Source organism: Macaca fascicularis, chromosome 1 (genome assembly GCF_037993035.2).
Source record: "Macaca fascicularis isolate 582-1 chromosome 1, T2T-MFA8v1.1".
Taxonomy (NCBI): Eukaryota; Metazoa; Chordata; class Mammalia; order Primates; family Cercopithecidae; genus Macaca; species Macaca fascicularis.
Window position 1 is genome coordinate 182353437 of NC_088375.1, and position 27997 is coordinate 182381433.

The window sequence follows — 27997 nt, forward strand, 5'->3', positions numbered from 1 at the left end:
ACCTCGTGATCCGCCCGTCTCGGCCTCCCAAAGTGCTGGGATTACAGGCTTGAGCCACCGCGCCCGGCCAACATGGTTCTTTTTCATAGGGACATTATCTAGTCAGGGAGACAGAAATATAACCCTAGGATAATAGAATATTTGCCACTTATTGAGCTATATTATAGGTGTTTAGGGCGTAAAAGTGCTATGATAGGAACAAATAAAAAGAAGCAGCTGCTTCTCTCTCACTGAATGATGCGCCCAGCTCATGAAATGAGGGCACGGGTATTTCTGAGTGACCAGTATATTTCCAGATGTAGTTGCTATGTTTCCTCACTTCCGCAGTGACATTTTCTGTATCAGTTTGAGAGTTTGGGGGTCAGGGGGAAGCTTACCACGTAATATAGGAGAAATTATTTCCCAGGTTTTCTCTTTTCTAAAGACACAGAAAAGCTTTCTTTGGCTTTCCTCTGGGCTGGGGTTACAGCCACTAACAAAACTCACATCCGCTCGTTTCCTTTAAGAAATTCCTCTGTTCTGGAACAGAGCTTCCTGAGAGCCATCCTTGCAGAGTTCCGTCGATCAGGACTGGAGGAAGCCACATTCCAGCAGGTGATCTCCTCTTTTCAAATCGTTCTAGATTTTGGACTTGCACTTTTAAAATACGTGGAAATTTCCATGAATGTGTGACAGTCTGTATTTTGTGCCACCTAGTCTATGTGAAAGAATATCAGACCGGCACCTACTTTAATGTGACATTTTATAGAGCTGCATGAGCCAGAGACCTTTAGCACCTGGTTCTGCATGTTAGATTGAAGGCCTGCGTGCCAGACACTGTTCAAAGAATGAGATGAAGAAGACAAAGTTACTCCCTGATTACAGCTTATGTTGTAGTGAAATCAAGGCTTTCAGAATGAGGCCATATTTGAGAGCAAATCACAGATCATTCCAATCCCTACATGGGCATAGTTCAATTAGATCAAGTGAGAGGAATCACTAGGGCTTGTGATTTGTTAGTTTACTTAAGACTGGTCTCTCTAGGTAATTGGCTGCCTTGGAAGATGAATTGTTAAAGGTGTTTATGAGTGTGTACCTGAGAGTGTGTATGTCTGTGTATGTATGTTTTAGACATCTTTATTTAACTAAAATAAGGAAAACATTTTCCTTTCACATACTTATTTATTGGGTTGGTTGTAAATTCTTGTTTAAAATTTTAGTTACTGGTCATGTTGTGCCCATTACCGTTCTCCTCCTACAGTCTGAGATAGCTCTTCTGCAGAGAGTCACTTTCATTTTAGTTTGTAAACAATTCCTGAACATCTGCAGTGTGCAATTAACTGTGATGGATCCTTGAACCCCAAGCTGATCTGGTTAACATCCCTGTTCCTGACAAGCTCCCAGTCTTGGGACTGGGACGGGGATGGACTCATAGATATTAAGAATGGAAAGTGACCAGAAATGCTCCAGACTTAGTTGACCCAGTGGAGAACGTTAGGATAGGAATCTGTGTTTCCAGCTATCCTCCTGCCTCCCTTTATTTCTTTATTCAATTTTCTCTCTGGGCCTTTGTGCTTTTCCAAGGGTCATGCCTTGGCATTTGCTCACTGTACCTGATAAGGAAAGTGGCCTTGTAGCAAAATTTGACTTGAATTTTGACAATCTCAATTGTGGAACTCAGCCCTTGGAGACAAGACTATCTGTATCACCAGTGAGAGTTACTAGTCATTTTATATCCATTATCTCACAAGGGATGTACAGTGTATTTTATAGATAAAATTGAAGCTCAAAAGAGTGCGGTAACTTGCCCAGGTTTACATATTTAGGTAAGTGGTAGCACCAGGATTCAGGCCTGCTGTTTTCTGATTCCAAGGCTAGCATTCCATTCTGCCTCTGCATTTTGTGTACCACTGGGGCACCAACTGATGCCTTCTGGAGTGTCTGATATCCTGGGGGCCATGTGTCTGATTTTCCCAAATGAAGAAAGAAAGGAACAGAAAAAGCCCCAGGATTGTATTTCCTCTTAACCTTTGCCTTGCTATTTGTGTCTAGATATATAGTCAACATGTGGCACTGTGCAGAATGGAGGGGCTGTCGTACCCCACTGTGTCAGAGACCATGGCCGTGTGTTCTCACCTGGGCTCCTGTCGCCTCCTGCTTGTGGAGCCCAGCAGGAACGATCTGCTCCTTCGGGTGCGGCTCAATGTCAGCCAGGACGACGTGCTGTATGCACTGAAAGAAGAGTAAAGGGGTTTCACAAGTTAAAAGACTGTGGTCTTGCTGGGTTTTGTTTTTTGAGACAGGGTCTTGCTCTGTCGCCCAGGCTGGAGTGCAGTGGCACAATCATGGCTCACTGCAGCCTTGACTTCCCAGGCTTAGGTGACCCCCCTACCTCAGCCTCTCAGGTGGCTGAAACTACAGGCACATGCCAACACGCCCAGCTAATTTTTTGTATTTTTTGTAGAGACAGGGCTTCACGATGTTGCCCAGCTAGTCTACAAAGAATCTAATTTCCTTTTTCTAAGCACATGGAATTGTTGTAACAAAGTATATTGAATGGAAATGACTCTCATGTATTTTGGAATTTTCCATTAAATAATTTGCTTTTTTTTCTGAGTGTTTGTGAAGTTATTACATTATAATCATTACAAACATCTGATTATGCAACCAAACTATCCTTCCTACAATAGCCCTTCCATGTGACTTTTATTTCTGTTACTAGGCCTGCCATTTATTTAATGGTAACATATATAAAATATAAGTACACGATTTAGTTGTATCTGTTTAAAATAGTTCTGGGAGAGTATGCAAGAAACTGGTTATACTGATTACCTCTGGAAAGAATCAGATGGTCAGGGTTAGGGGTTCGAGGAGGACTTTTCATTGTGTGTCATTATCTGTCTTAAGTTTCGATTAATATAAACAAAATTGAGTTTATAAAAAAGGAACTGCTGGAAATAATATAAATAAGTAATCTCTAGCCACAAATGGCTAGAAAGTGTAATTTTTACAAAGGTACCATTTACCATAAAAACAAAACAAATCTTTAAATACAAAAGATTTATATGTCACAGAAAATATAAGGTACTTAGAAATAAATTGATTTAAATCTTTATTTTGTTTGTTTGTTTTCCCTCTGTCACCAAGGCTGGAATGCAGTAATGGATCATAGCTCACTCCAGCCTTAACCTCCTGGGTTCAAGTAATCCTCCTGCCTCCGCCTCCTAAGTAGCTGGGATTCCAGGTGTGTGCCACCATGTCCGTCTCCTAGAAATTAATCTAAAAAAAAGATGCAAGTAATCTCTAGATAGAAATAAATTCCAATCAAAATCTTGGCAAGGTTTCTTGTATGACTTTGCAGTTAATTCTAATATTTATATGGAAACCAACAACAGGACAATGGACATCTAAAACCTCATGAAGTACTGAGGCTGGGCGTGGGTGGCTCATGCTGGTAATCCCAACACTTTGGGAGGCCAAGGTGGGCGGATCACCTGAGGTCAGGAGTTCGAGACCAGCCTGATCAATATGGTGAAATCTCGTTTCTACTAAATGCAAAAATTAGCTGGGTATGGTGGTGTCACCTGTAGTCCCAGCTACTTGGGAGTCAGGAGAATTGCTTGAACCCACCCAGGAGGCAGAGGTTGCAGTGAGCTGAGATCACACCATTGCACTCCAGCCTGGGCGACAGAGCAAGACTCCGTCTGAAAAAAATAAATAAAACCTAATATGAGGTACTGAAAAAAAACAGCCTCACCCATGTGCTAGTCCTGTCAGAAATGCCTGTCCTAAATTTATTGATAAGAAAATTATCAGACAAATTTAAATTGAGGGAGAAATACTCTGCAAAGCAGCTGTTCAACTCATTGAAAATACTAATATCACAAGAAAAAAACATAAAACATGGAGGAACTATTCTACACCAAAGGAGAATAGAGACATGAAAGCTAAATGCACTATATAAACCTTGACTGGATCCTGGATTTACAAAATATAAACAATTATAAACATTATTATTAACTATGTATTAGACAACAGTATTTTGTAAGTGTTAAATTCCCTGAGCATGATAAATTTGTGATTATGTCGGAGAATGCTGTTCTTAGGAGATTCATAATGAAATATTTATAAGTGATGTGTTATATCTGCAACTCATTCTCAAATCATTTAGCAAAAATATGTATTTCTATATTCACATATACATTTATAATTACATATAATGGATTGAGGATCAATATCAATATTTTGTAAACTTCTGCAATGAAAAAGAAAAAATGGGCCGGGTGCAAGTGGTTCATACCTGTAATCCCAGCACTTTGGGAGGCCAAGGTGGGTGGATCACCTGAGGTCAGGAATTCGAGACCAGCCTGGCCAACATGGCAAAACCCCATCTCTACTAAAAATGCAAAAATTAGCCACAAGTGGTGGCGTGCACCTGTAATCTCAGCTGCTAGTGGGTGCTGAGGCAGGAGAATTGCTTGAACCCAGGAGGCAGAGGTTGCAATGAGCCAAGATCATGCCACTGCACTCTAGCCTGGGCAACAGAGCAAGACTGTCTCAGAAAAAAAAAAAAAAAAAATGGGTAAATAAGAAATAAGTCATCCAAAGAAGAAGAAACACGAATGACCAAGAAAATGGAAACAGCAAAAGAGGCATGCAAACCAAAACCATTTCACATCTATTAGAAAACCTTTCTATGGTTATATAGAACAGCTGGAACTCCAATACCCTGCTGATGGAGGTGGAATGACTTTTGAAGATTATTTGGTGAATCTTAGGCTAGGAAATGCAAGAAATTGTATGAGCCAGTGTATTAGTCTGTCCTCATGCTATGAAGAAATACCTGAGACTGAGTAATTTATAAAGAAAAGAGGTTTGACTCACAGTTCCACATGGCTGGGGAGCCCTCAGGAAACTTACAATCATGGTGAAAGGCACCTCTTCACAGGGTAGCAGGAGAGAGAATGAGTGCCAGCAGGGGAAATGCCAGACGCTTATAAAATCATCAGATCTTGTGAGAACTCACTCCTATCACAAGAACAGCATGGGGGAAACCATGATTCAATTACCTCCCACAAGGTCCCTCCTAAGACACATGGGGATTATGGGATTACTATGCAAGATGAGATTTGGGTGGAGACAGATCCAAGCCATATCAGCCAGTGTGATGGTTAATAGAGCATGCAGACAGCCTATTGCGGGACTATATATATATATATATATATATCATATTAGTTCTGTTCCTCTGGAGAACTCTAATGCAGCCAGCAATTCCATTCCTAAGTATATGCCCTAGAGAAATTCACATACGTACACCAAGACTCATATACAAAAAGTTCATAGCTGTCTTTATAATGGTAAGCCATTGGGAAAGTGACTTATTTTCATGCTATGGAATCATATACAGAAATGAAAATCAGCTAACTAGTTACAGTATACATGTCAATTTGAGCAAAGCTTACAAACAGGGTTGAGTAGAAAAAGGCTGAAGAATTACACTGTATGTAACCAATGATATAATTTTTAAAAGCTTGCAAAAAAATACTATGTATTGCTTAAGGATACCTACACAGAAATAGAAATGCTCGGGAATAATAAACACTAAATTTAGGATAATGGGTACATCTTCGAGAAAGGGAGGTGTTGCAATATGGGAGATGTACAGGTAGCTTCAACTATGTTGTTTTTTTTCTTAAACTGGTAATTGATGCCCATGTAGTTAATTCACACAACAAGGAACTATTGAGTGCCTACTATGTACCATGCACTGCTGTAGACACGAGACACTTGGAGAAGAAACAAAAAAATTTCTGCCTCTGGAGCTTGCATTCTAGTAAATGTTAAATATTGTATATCTTTGTGTATATCTTAAATGTTTCATTATAAAAATCTTTAAATACTTTTAAAACTAATGAGAAATATGAATGTGAAACCTCAATTTAAAAGTGGTAATGGGCAGGGCATGGTGGCTCATGCCTGTAATCCCAGCACTTTGGGAGGCTGATGTGGGTGGATCCCCTGAGCTCAGGAGTTTGAGATCAGGCTGGGCACATAGCAAAACCATGTCTCTACAAAAAAAAAAAAAAAAAATGCTGGGCATGGTGGCACGTGCCTGTGGTCCCAGATACTCAAGAGGCTGAGGTGAGAGGATTGCTTGAGCCTGGGAGGTGCAGGTTGAAGTGAGCGGAGATCGCACCACTGCACTCTAGCCTGGGAGGCAGAGTGAGATCCTGACTAAGAAAAGAAAAAAAAAAAAAAAAAAAAAAAAAGCTGGGCGCGGTGGCTCATGCCTGTAATCCCAGCACTTTGGGAGGCCGAGGCGGGCGGATCACGCGGTCAGGAGATCAAGACCATCCTGGCTAACACGGTGAAACCCTGTCTCTACTAAAAATACAAAAAAAGAAAAAAAAAAAAAAAAACTTAGCCAGGCATGGTGGCGGGCGCCTGTAGTCTCAGCTACTCGGGAGGCTGAGGCAGGAGAATGGCGTGAACCCGGGAGGTGGAGCTTGCAGTGAGCCGAGGTCACGCCATTGCACTCCAGCCTGGGCGACAGAGCGAGACTCCGTCTTAAAAAAAAAAAAAAAGGTAAGCAATCAGGAGATGGAAAAGCCCTGTGTCCAAGTAAACTGGGAGATCTTTGAAACCGCTAACTATGAAACATAATTTAAAAGTTCAAGGCATAGGCAGGAGGGGAGATGGCAATGTTTTAGACAGAAGAAACTAATCCAGCAGTTTAAAATATATTTTAAAACTTTTTTTCCTTTCTCTTGGGTTTCAAGATATAACCTTGAAGCAAACTGCAAAAGCCTTTTCCCTTAGCCTTAAAATAGATCCCACATCCCTCCCTTTCTCACTGTATATACTCCCTTCACATTTATCTTACTGTATGCTAGTATTTAATTATCTGCCTTCTTAGAAGTTCCAAGGGCTAATCTTGAGACAGACAGACCAAGCCTGGAGACACAGCTGCAAAATTCCAAAGGTTACTTCAAGGTGGCTAGTCAACAGCGGGGCCATTGTGGAGATGAGACCAGCCCACACTCCAGGTAGGCTGGGACCCAAGATAGCCACCAGAACAAGACACACAGACGTTGTACTCTGTACAATTCTTGCATGCTTCCCATACCACATTTTCCTTTTAAGCCCTTCTCTTTCCCCCCAAAATCGAAGTGGTTACTTTAGATGGGAATCTGGCCACTTCCCCATTACTCCTCTCTCGGTTTTTTTGTTTTAGTTTGAGACAGGGTCTCACTCTGTCACCCGGATTGGAGTGCAGGTGACAGCTCATTGCAGCTTGGACCTCCGGGGCTAAAGCGATTCTTCTGCCTCAGCCTCTCCAGTAGGTAGGACTGCAGGCACGCACCACCACACCCGGCTAATATTTGTAATTTTTTGTAGAGACAGGGTTTCACCATGTTGCCCAGGCTGGTTTCGGACTCCTGAGCTCAATCTCTTGTTAACTGGACTCTGCAAGCCACAGGGAGAAACCTGCATTCCTTAGAAAACTAGACTAGAGCATATTTACCGATGTTAAAGAGGTTGGTTTTGTATTTCCCTGGGCAAATAATTCTGAGCCTCCGTTTCTTCTAGAGATGATGTCCATCTTGCAGGATAGAGAACTGGTATAAGCTCCATTATGATAAGTGACTGACACAAGCTTGGCAGAAAAGGGGCACACTCCATTTCTCTCCTTATGCCATTTGATTGCACAGCAGGGCATGCGAGTGAGAACTTAGTGTTAGACTCTCTGAATTATTTAAGATGTGCAGCTGGCTCTGCCTGTCTGAAGTTTTCAACGGACCGGAAAATGATACTTTCAGGTGCTGAATTATTAAGAAAAATATGGTGGCCCCATTTCCATTTCCCCAGACTTCAAGGACATGGACAAGCAGGCGAGCCCCGCCCCTGTCTCGCTTCCAGGGCGGAGCTTGGGTAGGCCCCGCCCCCTTGCTCGGTGGGGCGGGGCCAGGGCTCGAGGCGGGGTAGGTCCAGCGAGCAAGCGCTCAGCGCCTTGGGCTGCGTGAGGGAGGAGGCTCGGCGGAGAGGCTGCAAGTGGGCGAGGGCTGGGCCCCGCGACCTCATTTGAGCCTGCCAGTGGACGCCCGGGCGGAACCGCCCAGCGCTCTTGTCCCGCGCTACCTGCCCGAACGCGCCTGCGCACTGCGAACCCCGCCCTGGTGTCACCTGTCGGAGCCTGAGGGGGCTGTGCACATGCGCACTGCCGGCCGTCGGCTAGTGGGGTCACGTGTTGCGCGCGAGCCGCCTCCCCGGCGGGCGCTTCCTGTCGCTACCGCTGCGGCCCAGGGCCCGCGGGAGCCCAGGGCGGTGCCGGCTGGGAGAAGGCCGGGGTTTGGCTGGGATTCACCGCGAGGTATGCCGCGTCCCCGCCCCTCGGCGTGGGGAGCTCCGGGGGACCGCGGGGGAGATGGAGGCGGCGCGGGCGGGGCAGGGCGGCGCGTCCCGCAGCGCGGGAGTGGGGGTCCCGTGTCGCCTCCCCCTACGGACTCCGTTGCCCATCTCTCCTGAGGCCAGGCTCTGTCATCGGGGCCGCAGCCTTGGAGTGTCTGACTGGCCTCGCTTTCACCTGAGCCGGGGTCACTCCCGGGGCCCTGCCGCTCACCTAAGTCCCGAAATCTGACACTGAGAGTCTCCCGGAGCGCCAGCCAGCTCCTCTGCCCGCTCCCCGCCGCCCCCACGCCCGTCAGCTGGTCTCCCCGCCTGGGCTGTGGCGAGATGCGCCGGCTTCCTGCCTTCCCCTACCTCTTGTGCACCTACCCTTTGCCGCCAGAGTGGGGTTTCTGAAACACCGATCCGATCCTGCCACTTCTTTCCCAGCGCCCTCAGAATAATGCCCAAACACTTTTCGGCTTAGAGGTTTTCATGTTGTGCCGCTTCCATCTCGGCTTGTGCATTCCAGCCTCACCGCTTATGCCCCAGTCATACCAGGCCTCAGGTTCCCTTGTACGAGCCAAGCTGCTCCCCACTTCAGAGCCATCAGGTGTTCCCTCGGCTAGGAATCCTCTTCCCCTCTTTCCTCCAACTTATTTGCGTGACTCAGCCCAGGCATCACCGCCTCGAAGGAGGCGGCTTTTCTCCCAGTGCTGAAGAAGGGGTCACCTCAGGGCACCCATAGCCCCTGGGGCAACCCCGTGTAGTCCACCTCCACCATATACATGGTCCTTGAGGGCTGAGACCGTCTTAGATTCATTTCTGCGCTCCCAGTGCCCATCACACAGTCTGACGCAGGAGGTCCTGTGAATGACTGTGAGATCTTTATGGGAATTAGAATGCTGGGACAGCTTTCTCCAGAGCACAGCTGTGAGATGGAACTTTGATGAAGTGTCCTTGGATGATGAAAATGTTCTGTGTGTGTGCTGTCTGGTCATAGCCCCTTGCCACATATGGCTGTTAAGCACTTGGAATGTGTCTGTTGTGGCTGATGGACTGGATTTTTAGCTTTATTTCATTTTAATTCATTGCAATTTAAAATTAAATAGCCAGCTGTAGCTTCCATAAACACAGCTTTAGAACCTTTCTGAATTCTACCCAGCCTTCCACCCACCCTGAACCTAGAGTACTTCCCTGAATGTGCTTTTTAAATTTGAGTCCGTTCAGAACACTCCCCAGTAAACCCATTGACAGGTGATCCCCATCCCTCCCATGGCCTGTGCTGCTTCAGTGCTTTAATTAAAGGTAATCCATCCTTTGGTGTTCAGCATTGCCTTCTTTGGGAGTTTACTATCCACACCTTACCACAGGTAGCACTGTTGGGGGCGGGGCTTATGGGCTACTCCAGCCTGAATCTCTGTAACTGTTCCATAGGTATCTAGGCTGCCACGATGCCAGGGCCAAGACCTCGGAAGGGCCCTCAGGCCAGAGGCCAAGGGGTGGCCGCTGCCAAGCAGGTATGGAACTTAGCCTTCTAGGCTACTGGGTCGGTTTGGGGATGAGAGTCCCTAGACAGCTTAGGCAAACTGGATCACATGTAGTTCCCCCATTAGTTCAGAGACTTGGAGCAGTGTCTCCTGGAGGTGGCAGAGCCCTTAGGCACCCTCCTACTAGTCCCTGTCACACACAAGTGGGGAGAGGGTTCAGGAATCACCAAAGTTTAGGATGTTCTGATGGGACCTCAGTGCTCTCATGGGTTCCTCAGATAGGGTCACAACTTTGCTTGTTAGTGAGGGATGCCAGGGTGTGAGGGCGGTAGTCAGTGGGAGGATTTCACTGCCTAGGAACAGATGGCTGTGCCCCAAGTGGAAGAACAGGGGGGTTTCCTCACCAATTTTCTTCCTTTATTTCTTCTGGGCCTACGTCTTGAGATTTCTTAGTCCATTTTTACTGTCTTTAAAAAGGTAAGAAAGGAGGTGGGGTAAAGGGCATAGACTCAAGTCGCAAAGAGCTTGTTTTAAATTCTGACTGTCTCACAAGACTCTCAGTTTCATCTGAACATTGGGATAAAAACAGAATGTGAGCTGGGCACCGTGGCTCACGCTTGTAATCCCAGCACTTTGGGAGGCTGAGGCGGGTGGATCACCTGAGGTCAGGAGTTTGAGACCAGCCTGGCCAACATAGTGAAACCCCATCTCTACTAAAAATACAAAAATTAGCTGGTGTGGTGGCATGTGCCTGTATTCTCAGCTACTTGGGAGGCTGAGGCAGGAGAATCGCTTAAACCCGGGAGGCAGAGGTTGCAGTGAGCCAAGATAGCACCGCTGCACTCTAGCCTGGGCAACAGAGCCAGACTCTGTCTCAGGAAAAAAAAAAAAAAAAAAAAAAAGGATGTACCTCTACCTAGAGTAGTCAGATTCATGGAAACAGAAGAATGGTGCTTACCAGAGGCTGGAAGGAGGGGAGGAAGGGGGGTTAATGTTTAATGGGTAGAAAGTTTGTTTTACAACATGGAAAGAGTTCTGTGGGTGGATGATGGCGATGGTAGCAGGATAGTGTGAATGTCCTTATGCCATTGAACTCACCCTTAACAGTGGTTAAGATGATAAATTTCATATTGTATATGTTTTGCCAGAGTTTTAAAATATAGGACCTTCTCAGAATTGTGAGAATTACCTGAGATAGTTAAGATAATCACATAGAACACTAAGAACAGTACATGGCAGCTATTGCTGTTAGTCGTAATAATGGTAGTGTGTTTTAAATTCTGACTCTCTCACAAGACTGTCTCAGTTTCAGTGTGGCCTTGCTGGGTTTTTTGTTGAGTCCCTAGGAAGGTTTCTCAAGGAGTAATGTTGCAGGCCTCAGTTTCTTTCTGCACATTGGGCCTCACAGGCTGAAGGAGCCACTGATGGGGACATGGAGAGTCCCAAGTCTGGCTCTGGAGCTGGGCTCTACCCTCCTTGTTGTGTGGTTCCTGAGAGTCCTGCTCTGCTCTCAGATGGGGCTGTTTATGGAGTTTGGCCCTGAGGACATGCTGCTGGGCATAGATGAGGCTGAAGATGATGAGGACCTGGAGGCTGAGCTGCTGGCTCTCACAGGGGAAGCACAAACTACAGGCAAGAAGCCAGCACCCAAGGGGCAGGGTGAGTTTGGACACAGGGCTGGGCTTGGTGCTGGGACAAGATGGGCACAGGCTAGGACAAGATGGTAGAGGGGTTCCCTTGCAGCTGGAGGGAGCCAGCCAGATCCCCTGGTCCTTCCAATACCCATGTACCTTCTGCAGCACTCCCTCCAAGAGGCGGCCTCACCCTGCTTCCCCACCTTGTGTCATGGCCTGGGCTGGCCCCTCCCCATTGTGGACAAATGTGTTTCTCAGACTGACTCAGGTCCCCATCCTTAGCCCTAGCCACGGTACTGGTGTAGGGTAGGGACCCAGTTAGCACAGACTGAACTGGGTACATAGGAAGTACATAGAAATTGTGTCCAGTGAGTTAAGTGAAATCTCCCTCCACAGCCCAGATGAGAACAGAGACTTTAGGCCTGGGAGGATCAGGAGGTCTAAATCTTCCTCTCTTTTCACCAGGAACCCTCAGAGAATTCCCCCGCCCATCCCCACCATTCTGTATGTCCCTGAGCTGAGGATAATGGGAGGACCTAGGAAGGGGCTCGCTGCTCCTGCCTTGGGGTGGCACAAGCCTAGGTTTGAATCCTAGCTCTGCCACTTACTAGGATTGCAGTGATAGGAAAACTAATGTTGGAAGTTTCTCAGTTTATTCAGTATATGAAAAGGGGATATTATCCATCTTGCAGATTTGTTGTGAAGCTCAATTGGACTTTGAAAATCTTTTCAGATGTGAAAGGTGTGGTTGGAGGTTGGAGAGAGTGGATGGTCATGTCTATGTCAGGCTACTGTAGGCGGAGGTGCAGAGAAAGGAGCAGCTTGTTGCTTGGTGGGCGGCCGAGGAAGGGTTCCCTGTTGAGGGTCTTTTGAACTAGGTCTAGAGGAAGAGCAGTTTTCCAGGTGGGCCTCTGCCGTGGGAGGGAAGGGGGATTTCTGTCTGGGTGGATCTACCAAGCCCCTCCTTTACTCATCCCCGACCTTACCTGTGCTGTGCTGACCTGCTGTGACCTTCTTCCCCCAGCCCCCCTGCCCATGGCCCACATCGAGAAGTTGGCAGCAGACTGTATGCGGGATGTGGAGGAGGAGGAGGAGGAGGAAGGGCTGGAGGAAGATGCAGAGCTGCTGGTGTGTCTGCCAGGCTGGTATCCCAGGGCTCTGAGGCAAGCTTGGGCCTGGTGGAGGAGAGGGCAGTGGAGAGAGGCTGGGGGTGCCCCTCTGTTCTCTGACTCTGAGTGAGTGCTTGCCCCTCCTGGCCGTACAATGGGTGGCGTGTCTCTAACTTCTGGGCTAAGCTCTGCGGTTGAGAATTCTCAGATTTGGAGTAATTACTGTTTTCGAGGCTATCCTTGGTCAGATTAAAGAAATGTTTTGGTGAAGGGGACTGAGGCACAGTGACTGACGTTAGGGAATATCGCTGGGAGAGAGGGTCCTTTACTCTCAGGTCATGTCGTGGGTATGGTCTTGAGGCCCCCAAGCTCCTGGGCTGTGTTTTGTCTCCCTAGACGGAGCTGCAGGAGGTCTTAGGTGTGGACGAGGAGACTGAGCCCCTGGATGGTAATGAGGCAGCTGGCCCAGGCGGCTCTGAGGAGGAGAAGGGCCTAGAAGACACTGAACCTCCAGTGCAGACAGCTGTCCTGACAGCTTCAGCCCCAGCAGCTGAGGTGGGTTCTGGTTCAGGGCCCCTGTGCCTCTGATGCTCCTGTGTGCCCAGACATAACGTGTGTGGCCTGGCCTGCACGGCAAGGCCGCAGTCACCCTTTCCAGGACCCTCCTCCGGCAGCTGCCCCAAGCAGAAACTGAGCACAAGAAACTCCTCCGTGGCTGCCAGTCTCAAAGGCCTCTCTGTTCTCCCAGACCACCCCCGGGAGCCATTTCCTGGCTTCCACCAACTGGGGCTCTGTATTTGCCTCTGCCATGGCCTCTGGCCTCTCCAGTGAGCCTTTGCTTCCTGCCTTGAGGCTTTTAGGCTCTTCTTTCTCCTGGAGTCCCAGAGCTCCATCTTCTGGGGGCAGCTTCCGCAGAGGGAGAATGGTAGGCCTAGCAGGCCCTGGAGTGGCCAGGCCCTTAACCGAATTGTTCATAGGCCGGAGCATCTCAGGGGCTGCACGCTTTGCTGGAGGAACGAATTCGCAACTACCGAGAGGCTGCGGCCAGCGCCAAAGAGGCAGGCGAAGCAGCCAAAGCTAGGCGCTGCGAGCGCGGCCTGAAGGTGAGTCGGGCTAGGCTGGGAGCAGGGCAGGGGAGGGGACTTCATGGAAGGCGGCTGGTGGAGATTGCACCAGTGGAGGGGAGGTCACCCCACCAGACTTTGGGGGTGGGGGAGCCACCTCTGGCCTGTCTTGGAGCAGGGTCTGGGCTAAGATGGCTGGCTGGGTTTCTGGACCAGTTCTCTCCCTCAGACCTTGGAGTCGCAGCTAGCCGCTGTGAGGAGAGGCAGAAAGATCAATGAGGATGAGATCCCACCTCCAGTGGCCTTAGGAAAGCGGCCCCTGGTCCCCCAGGAACCAGCCAACAGGAGCCCTGAGGCAGACCCTCCAGCTCCCCCTGCCTTGGAGTCAGGTATCTGCAGATGCCCAAATCCTGGTCTAGTTCCTGGGGTCATAGCCCACAGCCTGTCTCCCCAACCTGCCACCACTGTTCATTACCATTGGTCACATCCTCCCCAGGACATCCTCAGGCCAGTGAGGTCCATGGGCACCTTCTTCTGTGACGCTCATGTGCTCTCTGGGGACTGTTTGCTTCCTTATAGACAACCCCTCCCAACCTGAGACCAGCCTCCCTGGCGTTTCTGCCCAGCCCATTTCAGACTCAGACCCAGACCCAGACCCACGGGCCCTGCTGTCATCCCGACAGAGAGAGTACAAAGTGGCTGCCCTCAGTGCCAAGCGGGCTGGCGAGCTAGACCGTGCGCGAGAGCTCATGAGGATTGGGAAGGTATGGCATCTGGCTCAGGCCACCCACCCTCATTTTATAGATGGGGGAAACTGAGGCTCAGAAAGGGAGCTAGACTGAGATTGAGTGAGATTGGCCTGAGTGGGGGTTGTTTCAGCCCAGGCTCTTGGAGTCCCCCGGCTTTTGCCCACACCTGCTTTTCCAACTTCTGCAGAGATTCGGTGCTGTCCTGGAGGCCCTGGAGAAGGGGCAGCCTGTGGATCTGAGTGCCATGCCTCCGGCACCTGAGGGTCAGTATGTATCTGCTCAGGCTGGGGTGGGGTTGGGGAGGAGTAGCAGGCCTGGGGCTGACCAGGCCCTCCCACCTACACTTCTACTCTGGGTCCCCCAGATCTGAAGCCCCGGCAGCCGTCTCAGGCTCCCACAGCACCCTCAGTCATTCCCCCAGCTGTGGAGCGAGTGCAGCCAGTGAAGGCCCCTGACATCCCAGCAACCCCAGGTAGGGCAGGATGGTGGGACTGTGGTGTGGGGACCTGCAGGCATTGGGGGGCAGGCTGAGCTGATGCCCACTTCTTCCTTCTTTCCTTCAAGTGGCCCCTACAGAGTCACCGACAATGCTAGATGCCCTGCAGCAAAGGCTGAACAAGTACCGCGAGGCAGGCATCCAGGCCCGGAGTGGTGGGGATGAGCGCAAGGCTCGGATGCATGAGCGCATTGCCAAGGTGGGCCCGCGGCTGTGCAGCCCCTGCCTGTGCTGGCCTCTTCCCTGGCTGGGTGCTCTGTCTCCCTGGTCCTCCGGCTAGTCCTCATCTTTTCTGAACCTTCATCTCTTTGTCTCTCTGGGGCTCTTGCTGCCTCAAGGATCTTTTTTCTCCCAGGGCTGCTGTCTTCCCACCAGTCTCCGTCTCCTTGCCCCACTGTGTGTTATGTTGGGCAGGGGGCCTATGGGCTGCTGCCAACCACAGGCCCCTCCCTTCCTCCCCTTGCAGCAATATCAAGATGCTATTCGAGCACACAGAGCAGGACGGAAAGTCAACTTTGCTGAGTTGCCTGTTCCTCCAGGTGAGTGGGGCATGGCCTAGGGGTGCTGTGAGGAGGTGGTCCCTGGGCAAGAAGGGAATGGGGGACAGCCAGTGGGGATGACTTCTCATGCATCTGCCCTCCCACTGTGGAGCCATCCATCCCAGCCATGCTCAGCAGAGCCATGCCCCAGAGAGAGCCCTGGGTAGCTCTGTGCTGCTCTGAGGCTGCTCCCTGCCCCTCCCATGCTGTCTCTTTCCCACAGGATTTCCCCCTATCCCTGGCCTGGAGCCCACTATGGGTGTTGAAGAGGACTCAGTGGCAGCGACATTGGCAGCTGCAGAGAAACTGGCCTCTGCAGAGGATACAGGCCCAGCTGATGAAGACGAGGACGAGGTTTGGCTGAGGGATCAACTTCAGGGCTGGTGGGGAGAATAGCAGGTGAGGGGTAAACCCAGACCCTGTTGTCCATACTAACAAGCCCAATAAGGTACATATTCTTTTCTCCACTGTACAGAGAAAAAACTTGTCCAAGGACACCCAGCTAGGAAATAGCAGAGCTGGGATTCAAACCAAGGTCTTTCTGAACCCAGAGCTCCGGCTCTGTCCCCATTATCCTGCAGTCTGTCTCCTGTTGGGGAGGTTAGATGTGAGAGCTTCTGAGGCTGCTTCTAGCTCTCAGATCTTTTAGGGCCCAGGAAGAGAAGCCACCCATCTCAGGTCACACAGTGATTTAGTACAGTGTTAGGAAGATAGCCCAAGCAAGTCTGGGAGCCACCTTGGCCATGCTGGGGAACAGATCCCCTCCTAACAGCCTCCTGGGCACCTGCAGGGTGAGCCCCCAGCACAGGCCCCAGTGGCCAAGAAACCTGCACGGCCCGCGGTCCCTTCATCTCAGCCCCTGCCTGAGCCCAAGGCCTCAAGTTCTAAGGAGTCACCTAGTCCATCTGGTGAGTTGGGGACAAGCAGGGTAAAGAACTGAGGGCCTAGGGAGGGCAGGTGTGGCCCTAACCAGTAGCCTTCTCCCTTCAGTGCGGGAGCAGCTGGCACTGCTGGAGGCACGGAAACTGCAGTACCAGCGGGCAGCCCTGCAGGCCAAGCGAAGCCAGGACCTGGAGCAGGCCAAAGCCCATCTGCGGGTGGCCAAATGTCTTGAGGCTCAGATCATCCAGGCCCGAGCTGGCAGACCTGTTGATCTGTCCAAGGTGAGTCCCACCTGGTTAACCACCAGGACTTCTCAGGCGGAGAAGGTGACTGGCAGGCTTGACAGGCTGTGAACGAGGGCAGCTTCTGGGATGAGGTGGGGTTTGGACAGGACATGATGACAGCTGGGAAAGAGCCTTTTGCTTATACCCCTCTAACTCACGGCCCCAAAGGAAACCAGGAGAAGGGAAGGTGGGCTGCCCGTGGTCAGAGATGACAAGGCTGGGCCAGGCCATGAGAGGCAAGAGTGTTATCTTGGGATAGAATGGGAGGCGATGAGTTGTCATCAGTGGACTGTAGTAGAAGCTGAGGAATTGTTTAGTTTGGGTTCCTGCCTTTGTTGGACTTGGTAGAGGAGTAATCTGACTCTTGGGGCCCGAGGGGCCTTGTGACCTGGGTAGGTGCCTTCGCCCTTGACGGATGAGGAGGGTGACTTCATCCTCATCCACCATGAGGACCTGCGACTCTCCCAGAAGGTGGAGGAGGTGTATGCCCAGCTGCAAAAAATGCTTCTGGAGCAACAAGAGGTCAGCAGGCCCCTCGTCTGTTCCTCCCCTCTGTGCCCACAGCCTCCCCATGGAAGAAGGCCTGGAGCTCAGACCACACGGCCCTGGACTCAAATTCTTAGCTCTTCCACTTACTCGCTGTGTAACTTGGGCAAGGCACTTCCCTCTCTGAACTATATTTTCCTCATCTGTGAGATGGGGTGATAATACCCCTCTTTCAGGGTGGTACAGAGTTCAAACAATAGAGAAGAGGGAAAGAACATTGTGATGTGCGTGTATGTTTATGTGTGTATCTATCTGAACTGCCACCTGTTCTGGAAAGGCTGCCTTCTGAGGGGATGTTTGAATTAGGTTTTGATGGAAGGAGTTGCTAATTTGGGGAATGGCTGACCTCAGAAGAGAAAATGGCAAAAGTGTAGGCAGAGAAACCTGATGGGACTTGGGAGTAGTGCCCTTGGGGTTGTGTTATGGGAGGAGAGAGGTTAGGCTACAGAGGAAGGTTGAAGCTTTAAGAAGTCTACCCTTGAATGCCAACCGAGGCAGGTCCTGCTCTGGGCTCGGGAGTCACTCTGGGCCTCTATTTTCAGAAGTGCCTCCTGTTCTCCAAGCAGTTCATGCACCAGGGCAACGTGGCTGAGACCACCCGGTAAGTGCAAGGGCTGGGGCTGGGCTCCTGGGGTGGGGAGCAGAAAATCCATCGTCATGCTGACGTACCCATCCCTGTCAGATTTGAGAAGCTTGCTCAGGACCGCAGGAAACAGCTGGAGATCCTGCAGCTGGCCCAGGCTCAGGGCCTCGACCCTCCCAGCCACCACTTTGAGTTGAAGACATTCCAGACTGTGAGGTACCAAGGCCTAGGGAAACAGGGGCTCCAGGCAGGGAGGGGCAGGAGGCTGGGAGCCCAGGCCAGAGACTTCTGCCCCTTTAGTGAGGCTTGCCAAGCCTAGCCCCACTGTGGGCACTGGGGCTGTTGAGGAGTAGGACAGGGTGCATGCCAGTGAAGAGCGCACAGCTGTCCAGGTGCTGTGGAAAGAGCTCTGGACCAGAAGTCAGTGACCAAGGTCTGCATACCAGCTCTGCCTTCCCTCCCTCCTGTCACCACCCAGCTGAGCATACAGGCCCTGGAAGAAGGGACCTTGTTCCACCACTGTCCTTCACTTTGAGCATTTTCTCCTTCCCTCTTGGCTCTAGGATCTTTTCCGAACTCAACAGCACAGAAATGCATCTGATCATTGTCCGGGGAATGAACCTCCCAGCCCCTCCAGGTAACCCTAGGGCCGCCCCTACTCCAGGAGGCTCTTGCCCGGACACTCCACTCCAAGTGCTAGGCTCCTGGCCACTCCCTCTGATTTGACTCCCTTTTCTCCTTCCCAGGGGTGACTCCGGATGACCTGGATGCTTTTGTGCGGTTTGAGTTTCACTATCCTAACTCGGTGAGCTTCAGGTAGAAGTAGGATCCTCTGAAACCCGCCTTGCATTCCAGGACCCTGTGCTCACTTTCTTCCCATCCCTGGGAGGCCTGGCTGCAGTGCTTGCCCTGTGTGCCTCTGTGTTTATACGCTGTCCTGACTTCTCCCTCCTCACTGCTTAGGACCAAGCTCAAAAAAGCAAAACAGCTGTGGTGAAGAACACAAATTCTCCAGGTGAGGGCCACATGTGGGCCTCTTTCTCCTCTCTCTCAGAGAGTGTGGGCAGCACTGGTGTTTCCAGAGTGGGTTACCATCTATGCCCTTACTCGATCCACCCCGCTTGGGAGATAAAGGTGCTGTTAACATGCCTCTTCTGTAGTTGGAGAAATGTGCAGAGGTACAGGGACTTGCCTGGGGCCTCATGGCAAGGAAGTGGTAGAAATGGGATATGAACCCGGGAATTCTGTATCCCAATTCCAAGTCTTTCCTACTTTGTTATAATCTGTCTCTAAAAAGAGTACAAAAACTCACTTCCAAGGCCAGGACCTCGATGCTCTACCACCCTTTGGAGGCAGTCACCCCAAAATGCAGGTGGAGAGATCGGGGGAAGGCAGCCAGCCCTGGGCCTCCATTTCCACTTCCTCAGGAAATCCCGAGAGCCAAGCCCCTCCTTGCTTTCTCCCCCTTTGCCAGAATTTGATCAACTCTTCAAACTAAACATCAACCGAAACCACCGGGGCTTCAAGAGGGTGATCCAGAGCAAAGGCATCAAGTTTGAGATTTTCCACAAAGGGTGAGGCTCCCATCAGTCACACTGCCACGCGGGCTGGGAGGAGGGAAAAGCATTTGTCACTGCTGCCCCTGCATGAGCTCAGCCAGCACATTCCTGCCTTCCCTGCCCAGTCCAATCCTCTGCTGCTTCTTGGCTCCCCAGGTCCTTCTTCAGAAGCGACAAACTGGTTGGCACAGCACACCTGAAACTGGAGCGGCTGGAGAATGAGTGTGAGATCAGAGAAATTGTGGAGGTAGGGACTGGGGTGTGGGCAAGCCAAAGGGGTTGGTACAACAAGAGCCAGTATGCACTGAACACCACACCTTGTTGTAGGTTTTTGTGCTCATTACTTAATTTGAAATTCTCCACAAGTGTGCTTAGAGTAGGTGGAATCCTCATTTCACAGATGGAGAGGTTCAGAAGGTCTGAGAAATCTCATAGAGGGACCCAGCAGAAGGCAGCCTCCTTGTTTCCATGAACTCAGTGGATTCCACAGGCAAGGACTATATGACCTTGCCTCTGACAAATGAGGAAACTCAGATCCAAGAGGAAAGGGGGTTCTGTAAGCTCATATGATGTGTCTTGGCAGAGCCACGACCAGCTCCTTACTGATAACCTGTGTAGGCTGAGGCTCTTCCCACTGCAGCACACCTACCCCTACTGCCTGCCTGGGGAAGTTGTTCTTAAGTGGGCCCTGGTCTCTATTGGAGCCACTGAGGGTGATTGGACTTCTTGGGCCTGTTGTACTGCTTTGTATCCTGACTGCCCCATCTTCTGCCCAGAAGAGGGAGTAGTGTGGTGAAGGGGAAGAAACCCTGGGCATGGGGTTCCAGTGCTGACTCTGCCACATAGAGGCATCTGCTTCTCTGTCTTGGCCATCTGTGAAGTGAGGGTTTAGGTCAGTGGAAGGCTGCTTCTTCAACCAATGTTTCTTCCAGAAGTTGCCGTGGGGATTGAGGAGAAAATGAACAGAGCTCTAGCATGCTTGTCTAGATTTATTTATTACTTTTTAAATAAGACTCACCTAAAACCACCACCGCTTCCTCCTCTAAATACTGGGAGGGTAGGGTTGTCATGAATGGAGATTCCTGTGTTCATGCCACAGGACATCTTAGCTCCTCTCACTTCTTTTCTGGGAATGTAGGGACCTGCCTGTTCCCCATCTCTGTCCCCTTAGTTACCATCTCCCTCTCTGTGGCCCTCACAGGTCCTGGATGGAAGGAAGCCCACCGGGGGGAAGCTGGAAGTGAAGGTGAGGCTGCGGGAGCCTCTGAGTGGCCAGGATGTGCAGATGGTCACGGAGAACTGGCTGGTTCTGGAGCCCAGGGGCTTGTGAGGTGGGCAGTTCTCTGGGCCTTTAGAACTTTTGCCCCCTTCTTTTACTTAACTATTCAACTCATATCTGGAGAGAAAACCTAGGAGTTTCTCATCTATGAGAAAGACCAAGAGGCCAAACTGTTGGGTAGGGCTTATGGGCTGAGTTTCTGATGTTCCTCAGTAGAACTGGGGAGAGAAGGTAACCTTCCAGGGTTTAACTATCTTCAGGAAACCCTTTCTAAAATCTTTGTGTTTTCACTGCAGTTTAGACTGACTTCTTGTGCTTTGCACCCCTGTGTAGCCGATGGCCAGCACCAGGAGAGGAGTCAGGCCGCGACTGTGCAGGAGTTGACTTCCCCAGCTTTGCTGGCTTCAGAAGCCTTTGTACATAAGAGAGATGCTGCTACCCAAGCACCAAAGAACTGTTAAGCACGTGCACTACTGACCCCAACCCTGGTCTTTCCTGTTGGCCCCTCCGGGGCCTCTACAGAAACAGGCTGGGTTCCAGGAGCCCATCTCCCTGCTGTCTCCCCCTGCCCCCAGTCTGGATGAGGGCAAGGACACCTTCGTTCCTCTGTGCCATGGAGTCCTGCAGCCCCTTAACCCCTGCGTGGCAACTGTGTATAGCTTACACCTGCCTCCAGTTGCACCACTTCTAGATGTGCCTTTAAAAGATATAACTATGGGATGGGAGAACTTGAGGGTGATCGGGAACCTCCCCTGCTGAGGGTGGGGTCAGGGTTCCGTGACTCCAGTGGGCTAGTGGTAGCCTGTCCCAGACAACTCCATCACCCCAGCTCTGCCTGTGCCTTTATCCCTGACAGCTGCTGCACTAGCCTTCCTGCTTCCCTAAGGACTTAGTGGAGGAGGAAAGTTGTTTTTGGTACTACTTGGTGGGAAGTAAGGGGAAGGCTGGATCTTGGGTTTGGTCCACCCACCCAAGAAAAAAGACTGTTAACTGGAAGAAAAAAATATATATATATAAAATTTTATGTAGCCATGTTTATTTATTTAGGAAACTAACTCTAACTCATTGTAGGGATTTCATACTCAACTACAGAGTATCCATCAAAGTCCTAAACAAAAGTCCTGATCCCTGTCACTTTTTAAAAGCCAGGGTAGCAGTAACGTGACAAACGGCTGCTGTGGCTTCCCTCTTGAGGGCAGGGAAAGCCTTTCCTCTTCATCCTCTTCGGCTGGTTACCTGGGGGACTTCCTTAGTTTTTTCCAAGAAATTCTCCTTTGGCTTTGTATTTTTGAATGGATGGAGACTATGAAGGGGTCTGTAGTTGTAATAGATTTAATATTCAAAACTGAAATGTTCTACATTTCTTAGAAATACCCCATCTTCCCCCACCCCCTTTTTGAAGCATTAATTCAAGATCAACAAAGCATTCCTCAAGATCACTTTTAAAAAAGGTTAGAAGTGAAGCAAATACATTTAGCTTACTGATCACTATAGTATTGCCTAAGCACAGCTCAAGAACTGAGCTTTGTGTGTGTCCTTTTGGGGGATAACAGGGCTGGACCATGCTTCCTTGCCCTTAACAGCAGAGCTTTTAGTGGGTCACAGAGCAGGAAGCACACACAAGTGACTTTTTTCCCCAGGCCTTTTTTTGAGACAGAGTATCTCTGTCGGCCAGGCTGGAGTGCAGTGGTACGATCTCAGCTCGCTGCAACCCCCGCCTCCCAGGTTCAAGCGATTCTCCTGCATCAGCCTCCCGAGTAGTTAGGATTACAGGCGCACACCACCGGCACCTGCACCTGGCTGGCCAATCTTATCAGAAGTGAGCTATCAAAACTTCCACAGATGTGAGATTTAACACTTAATTGCGGTCACGTGTATGCAACACAGCAATAATCTAGAATGAAAAGGAGGGTGGTTAGCCTTCATAAGATAACCTATAGAGCAAAGAAAAGTGGCTGGAAGGGTTCCTGACCCAACCTACTCCCCTTAGGGTGTGTATCCAACCCAGTGCTTCCTAAGAGGGTTAGGGACCACTAGTTATCCTCTAAAGTTCCAGCCAGAATTTAGAACTCTAAAGTTCTAAATTCAGGCCTCTGCTGGAAATGGCCTATTTTGATAGATAAGTTTTCTATGGCTCCAAAATTTCTCCTTTGCAACCCATTCAATTTCAGTCTGCTTCTCTGCTCTTTCAAAACAGAACCTCCAGGCTGAGGAAGCAAGACAAAGCCTCCCACCAGACTTGGAGACTGAAGTTCTTAAAAGGCCTTTGTTGTAACCAAAGGCATGCATGTGTCACTGTTGTGGGAGGAGCCTGTCCCAGCCTCATCTTGTCCTGAGATTTATCCACATACAGTAACCAGGCCGGACACGGTGGCTCACGCCTGTAATCCTACCACTTTGGAAAGCTGAGGCAGGTGGATCACCTGAGGTCAGGAATTCAAGACCAGCCTGGCCAACATGGAGAAACTCCGTCTACACTAAAAACAAAAATTAGCTGGGCATGGTGGCCGGCGCCTGTAATCCCAGCTACTAGGGAGGCTGAGACACAAGAATTGCTTGAGCCCAGGAAACAGAGGTTGCAGTGAGCCTCGATTGTACCACTGCACTCCAGCCTGGGTGACAGAGCAAGACGCCGTCTCAAAACCAACACAAATACAGTAACCAAACATTGGAGATTAGTGACACCTGCAGCTGGGAGCCAGCTACAACCCAAATCATTTAAAAATTTTCAGTTCTTTGATCTCATGCAATGCATGCTTTCTTCTGAATTAGTGAATTGAATGAACTATGGAAATTTTTTAGAATCAAGAAGTCTTACTTACAATTAAAGGGCAAACTCCTGTGACTCTAACATTTTTCCTTTCTCATAGCACCATTCTGAAACTTGAATTGTTGCTTCTGGATTTTGACGCCTTGTTTTCCATGGGCAGCTCCTAAAAGACTTTGTCCCTTAAGTAAGGGCAGCTGCTTTCAGGATGAAACCATGCAACTGAGACTGGCAGATCTTGGGAGCTTGCACCTGGGTCAGCTCCACAGATGGATGTTTCTTCTCTGCCTCAGCTGCCCAGGCTTTAAAATGGCATCATTTCTCCCTACTCCTTAGCCCTTCTGACTACATACAATCCCTGAATCCCCCTTGCCATTATTATTATTTTAGCATTATAAAAATAGAAGCCAGCCAGGCAAGGTGGCTCACGCCTGTAATCCTAGCACTTTGGGAGGCCAAGGAGGGCAGATCACCTGAGGTCAGGAGTTCGAGACCAACTTGACCAATGTGAAACCCCGTCTCTACTAAAAATACAAAATTAGCTGGGCGTGGTGGTGTATGACTGTAATCTAATCCCCGATACTCTGCAGGCTGAGGCTGGAGAATCACTTGAACCTGGGAGGCGGAGGTTGCAGTGAGCCAAGATAGTGCCATTGCACTCCAGCCTGGGGAACAAGAGCAAAACTCTGTCTCAAAAAAAAAATAGAAACATTACAAACTTGCTAATTCCAGAAACAATGTTCAGCAGGTTGATTGTTGTTTGAAATGTGTTAAATGCATAAATTATTTCCCAGGTGACCTATCTAGAGGTAAATTTAACTGAAAATCTTGGGCCCACCAGTGTTCAGGAACCACTGTGGCTGGGGGAAGACAAGACGTGGGGAATTTACAGAGGCAAAATTTCCAATCTCTGTAGCCCTACAGTCCCGTAGTTCCTCAGAAAATGTTGATAAAAATACATTACCTAGCATTTGGTAAGCATTTAATAATTCTTAAAAATTTAATAAATTACCAGAATGGCAACTCTATTCCTCTTCAGTACAGAAGGATCGCTGTATCTCAATCTTTAAATTTACAATCCAGAAAATTTGCCTATTTCGAAATGTGGTGGTTCAGTCCCTTGCTTTATATAATTCTTACAATATACATTGTATAAAAGCAAGGATAAACAAGGAAAACAATTAACTAGCATTGGCTATTTTATGGCAAATTCCACAAATGATTTTACTAAACACAGAGGACATTTGATGCCGCTGAGAAAGGATCTGAGGGCCAGAGTTCATCCTTAGTGGGAGAATTTAAAAGCTTGCAATGAGCCAGAAGAAGTAAGTACTATGGCAAGCAGGAGGATAAACCACAGGAAAACAGGACCAGTCCCTGTCGAAGTTCCAAACTTTTGAGGTATGTTCAGAAAAAGCTGGCTATTAGACCAAAAATAAGCTGCCCCTGTTAACAAGTGCTTCCTGTTCTTGTCAGGTTTGCAGGTAGCGGTTCCCAGGGCTTGGCCCTGATAAGCTACTGCTGTGTGGGCTAAGCTTCCCCCTTAGAAGCTCTGAGTACCTCTGAGCCTGTGGGAAAGGTCACAGTAAGAGTTCTGTGCAGCCACCATTGGTAAAACCTTTGGAGAGGCAGATGTCGACTATAAGCTCCCACCTCAGAGAGCAGGATGAACCTACACAGACATTTTCCAGACCAGCCTGGAAAATGGAGTTTCCACAGCCTGCTGTTGCCTCATGCTAAACCCAGCACTAGCCACTGGGGAGCAGCCTGTCGCCGTCCCAGAGGCCTGCGCTAGTTTCCAGGGAATTCTTGGAGCTGTACTAATAACTGCAGAAAAACTAGTTTAGCCTTGACTTTCAGAAGATGCCAGTGACAATGGAGTACATTGCCCTAAAGCAGTATTTTCAAAATGTGTGTTGTGGAATCCATTTGGTCTAAGACCAAAATAATTTTTTAATGAAACAGAAAAAGGTCAGAGTGCATCACACATCATGGATAAACCAGATTTTGGTTTCTAATACCACTCCCATTAAAAGAAGCCAGAGCTCCTTGCAGAAATGGCTGATTCCAGGGCTAGGGTAGGGTCACCACAAGATAAGCCTGAAGCATCTTGTTAGGATAGAAATAAAAAAGAAGTGCTCAAAAAAAAAAAAAAAAAAAGCATGTCACCAGGATGTTGGAGCCAGCTTGAAGGGTCTCTTGTCTAGCTAAAGCTGAGACCATTTGTGTACCAAAATAATGAATTGGAACCACTGAAAAAGGCCAGGCTTGGTGGCTCATGCCTGTAATCCCAGCACTTTGGGAGGCCAAGGTGGGTGGACTGCTTGAGCCCAGAAGTTTGAGGCTGCAGTGAGCTAAGATTGTGACACTGCATTCCAGCATGGATGACAGAGTGAGACACTGTTTCAAAACAAAACAAAAAACAGTCTATGAGTGTATAATGATAATTAAATGAATAAATAAATTGGGAAGGAAGGGCTTCTGCTTATAGTAGATTACCAAGTGCAACCTGTAAAGCTGAAGAATGCGCTAGAATTGGAAAATCATTTTGCAAACATCATAGTAAAAGATCGGTGCAGGTAACGAACATCAATGCATACTAATTTAAGGGGACACTTTCATAGGCAAGATATTTGCATGGTCTGAAAGTCTATATATACTGGTTATAAGTTCCAGGTGAGGGGATATACAGAGAAGCTGGATAACACCTTGACCAAGTGATCAAAATTTACCACTGTCAATGAGGGGGCAGATGGATATCAAGTCATTCTGGGCAAAAACACATAACCCAATTCTAAATGTAAGGAAACATCAAACTGAGTTGTTTTCTGTTAAAAAAAAAAAAAGAAAGGGTGGGGGTGGGGGGCATTTACCAAAAATATCAATGAGGCTGAGCGTGGTGGCTCACGCCTGTAATCCTAGCAGTTTGGGAGGCAGAGGATGGCGGATCACTTGAGGTCAGGCCTGGCCAACATGGTGAAACCCCGTCTCTACTAAAAATACAAAAAAATTATCTGGGGGTGGTGGCAGGCGTCTGTAATCCCAACTACTCCAGAGGCTGAGGTAGGAGAATCGCTTCAACCTGGGAGGCAGAGGTTGCAGTGAGCCGAGATTGCGCCACTGCACTCCAGCCTGGGTGACAGAGCAAGACTCTGTCTCAAAAAAATATATATCAATGACATAAAAGATCAAGACGAGTCATGACAGCCATAGCCATGTCTGATTCTATACTGGAAGGTTTACTGGAGAGAAAAAATGCTACGAAGAACATCATTGGGCAGATGCCAGGTTAAAGTATCAAATCAATGTTTGAAGTAGAGAACTGTCCTACAGTTGTATAAGAGAATGTCCTTATTTTTAGGAAATAAGCATTTAGGAGTAAAGGCCTATGATGTATGTAATTTACTTCAAATGCCTCAATTTTTTATGGAGAAGGAGAAAGGCAGAGAGAAACCCTGACAAATCAAATGGGGCAAAATGTTAATAAGTGAACAAGAGGGGAATCTGGGTAGTGTGCATGGGTTTTTTTGTACTTGCAACTTTCCTAGAAGTTTAAATTATTTCTCAATAAAATATATTTTTAAATTCTTCCAGTATTTATAACTAAAAACGTCCTGGGTGTATTCCATCAGCATTCACAGAAATACCCAGTTGAATACCTGCCATCCACACAGGCAGATCTCCAGCAATCCTGAACTCAGCTCTGCTCTCCAAATGACATTTACACTGAGTTGCCCTTCCGAAACTAGAAGAGTAGATTAAGCCCTTGAGTCTTCGATTCACTTCCATGAATAATCTGGTAAAAACAAAAATCTAAGTGTGACTTCTACTTGGTAAACAGCTGTGATGTAACTGGGACAAGATCAGTGGGGAATTATCCTTTTTACACCAATGCTGTACAAAGAGTGCAAGAATGGATGCTTCATATTTTATTTCCCTTCTGCCCTCCCCATCCCACCCTTGGTGATGGTTGTACCCATTTGAGCATTTCTGAGCACATGACCATAAGTAAATCTTGAGAGAGGAGCAGAATTCTTGTCTAAACAGTAACAGAAGGGGATTAGCTGCGAGGATAGCATAACTGTTGTGCAGGAACAGAAGCTGCCCAGATCTTCTTGGTGGACAATGCATAGAAGACTTAGAATTATGGAACATCTGTCCCCCCAACCACCCTTTCCCACCCGTCTCCCAAACCCCCACTCCCACCCTATTCCCCACCCCATTAATAGTGTTAACAAAAGCTTAATCTTCCAGTTTTAAAGTGCAAATGATTTGGGTATGACTGCTGTTGCAACAAGTCTGAACAGAAAAAAATGAAGTCTTCTCTGTTTATGCGATGTTTTCCAGAATATAAAAGATGAGTTCCATGACGACAGGGCCCTCACTGAGCTGGCAGGCCCCTCCATGGATCACCGGCACCAAGGCGCTGTCCAGATCATTCATGTACTGCGAGGGAAGGGGCTGGCCATTGCTCCCTGCTTGATAGCCAACCTATACCACAGAGAGAAAAGGAGGAGAGGTTACTGAACAGAGGCCTCTCCAGGGCTGAGGGCAAGGAGGCTGAGCAGAAAACGAGATGTCCTTTTTGGCCATAGGCTAGACATATGGCAGTGAATACAAATTTATCCTCTTTTCCAGATTGTCACTTATCC

At 48.7% G+C, this 27997-nt stretch overlaps 3 protein-coding genes across 16 annotated transcripts in view; 2 read left to right on the forward strand and 1 right to left on the reverse strand.

Moving 5' to 3' along the window:
- ORC1 (origin recognition complex subunit 1) overlaps positions 1–2588 on the forward strand; it is a 32880-nt gene extending 30292 nt beyond the window's left edge. Inside the window, exons 16-17 of the mRNA XM_005543370.4 lie at positions 507–594; positions 2032–2588. Coding sequence (XP_005543427.3) covers positions 507–594; positions 2032–2226 — 283 coding nt within the window. The 3' untranslated portion in view covers positions 2227–2588. The remainder of the gene's footprint in view (positions 1–506; positions 595–2031) is intronic.
- Positions 2589–8262: 5674 nt separating this feature from the next.
- Positions 8263–27990, forward strand: CC2D1B (coiled-coil and C2 domain containing 1B). 12 transcript variants are annotated; one of them, XR_012420180.1, is made up of 25 exons: positions 8263–8350; positions 9802–9884; positions 11369–11513; positions 12513–12616; positions 12994–13152; positions 13575–13700; positions 13891–14050; positions 14241–14425; positions 14598–14673; positions 14775–14882; positions 14975–15105; positions 15373–15445; positions 15669–15799; positions 16236–16353; positions 16436–16608; positions 16988–17133; positions 17700–17758; positions 17840–17956; positions 18304–18377; positions 18487–18545; positions 18704–18755; positions 19215–19314; positions 19456–19546; positions 20501–20630; positions 27693–27990. XR_012420180.1 is itself a non-coding variant. In XM_074006742.1 (25 exons), the coding sequence occupies exons 8-24, from the start codon at positions 14411–14413 to the stop codon at positions 20627–20629; spliced, it is 1632 nt and encodes a 543-aa protein (XP_073862843.1). In that variant the 5' UTR covers positions 8263–8350; positions 9802–9884; positions 11369–11513; positions 12513–12651; positions 12994–13152; positions 13575–13700; positions 13891–14050; positions 14241–14410; the 3' UTR covers position 20630; positions 27693–27990. The 12 variants fall into 12 exon arrangements, 10 of the variants coding, with proteins under 10 accessions (XP_073862843.1, XP_015291357.3, XP_073862844.1 ...); XR_012420179.1 differs by lacking the exon at positions 27693–27990 and adding an exon at positions 20912–21499; XM_074006742.1 differs by having other exon boundaries at positions 12513–12651; positions 17008–17133.
- Positions 27262–27997, reverse strand: part of ZFYVE9 (zinc finger FYVE-type containing 9) — a 203517-nt gene continuing 202781 nt past the window's right edge. For all 3 annotated transcript variants that reach the window (XM_074006683.1, XM_045386337.3, XM_074006690.1), the window contains one exon: positions 27262–27836. In XM_074006683.1, the coding sequence (XP_073862784.1) occupies positions 27675–27836 (162 nt within the window). In that variant the 3' untranslated portion in view covers positions 27262–27674. The remainder of the gene's footprint in view (positions 27837–27997) is intronic.

Bases quoted from the DNA above. Each gene is read 5' to 3' on its own strand.
- CC2D1B (XM_015435871.4), top strand. From the start codon at position 9,819: ATGCCAGGGCCAAGACCTCGGAAGGGCCCTCAGGCCAGAGGCCAAGGG. The intron at 16,609-17,007 runs GTGAGTCCCACC...TGACCTGGGTAG, and splicing joins GACCTGTTGATCTGTCCAAG to GTGCCTTCGCCCTTGACGGA. The intron at 18,378-18,486 runs GTAACCCTAGGG...TCTCCTTCCCAG, and splicing joins GAACCTCCCAGCCCCTCCAG to GGGTGACTCCGGATGACCTG.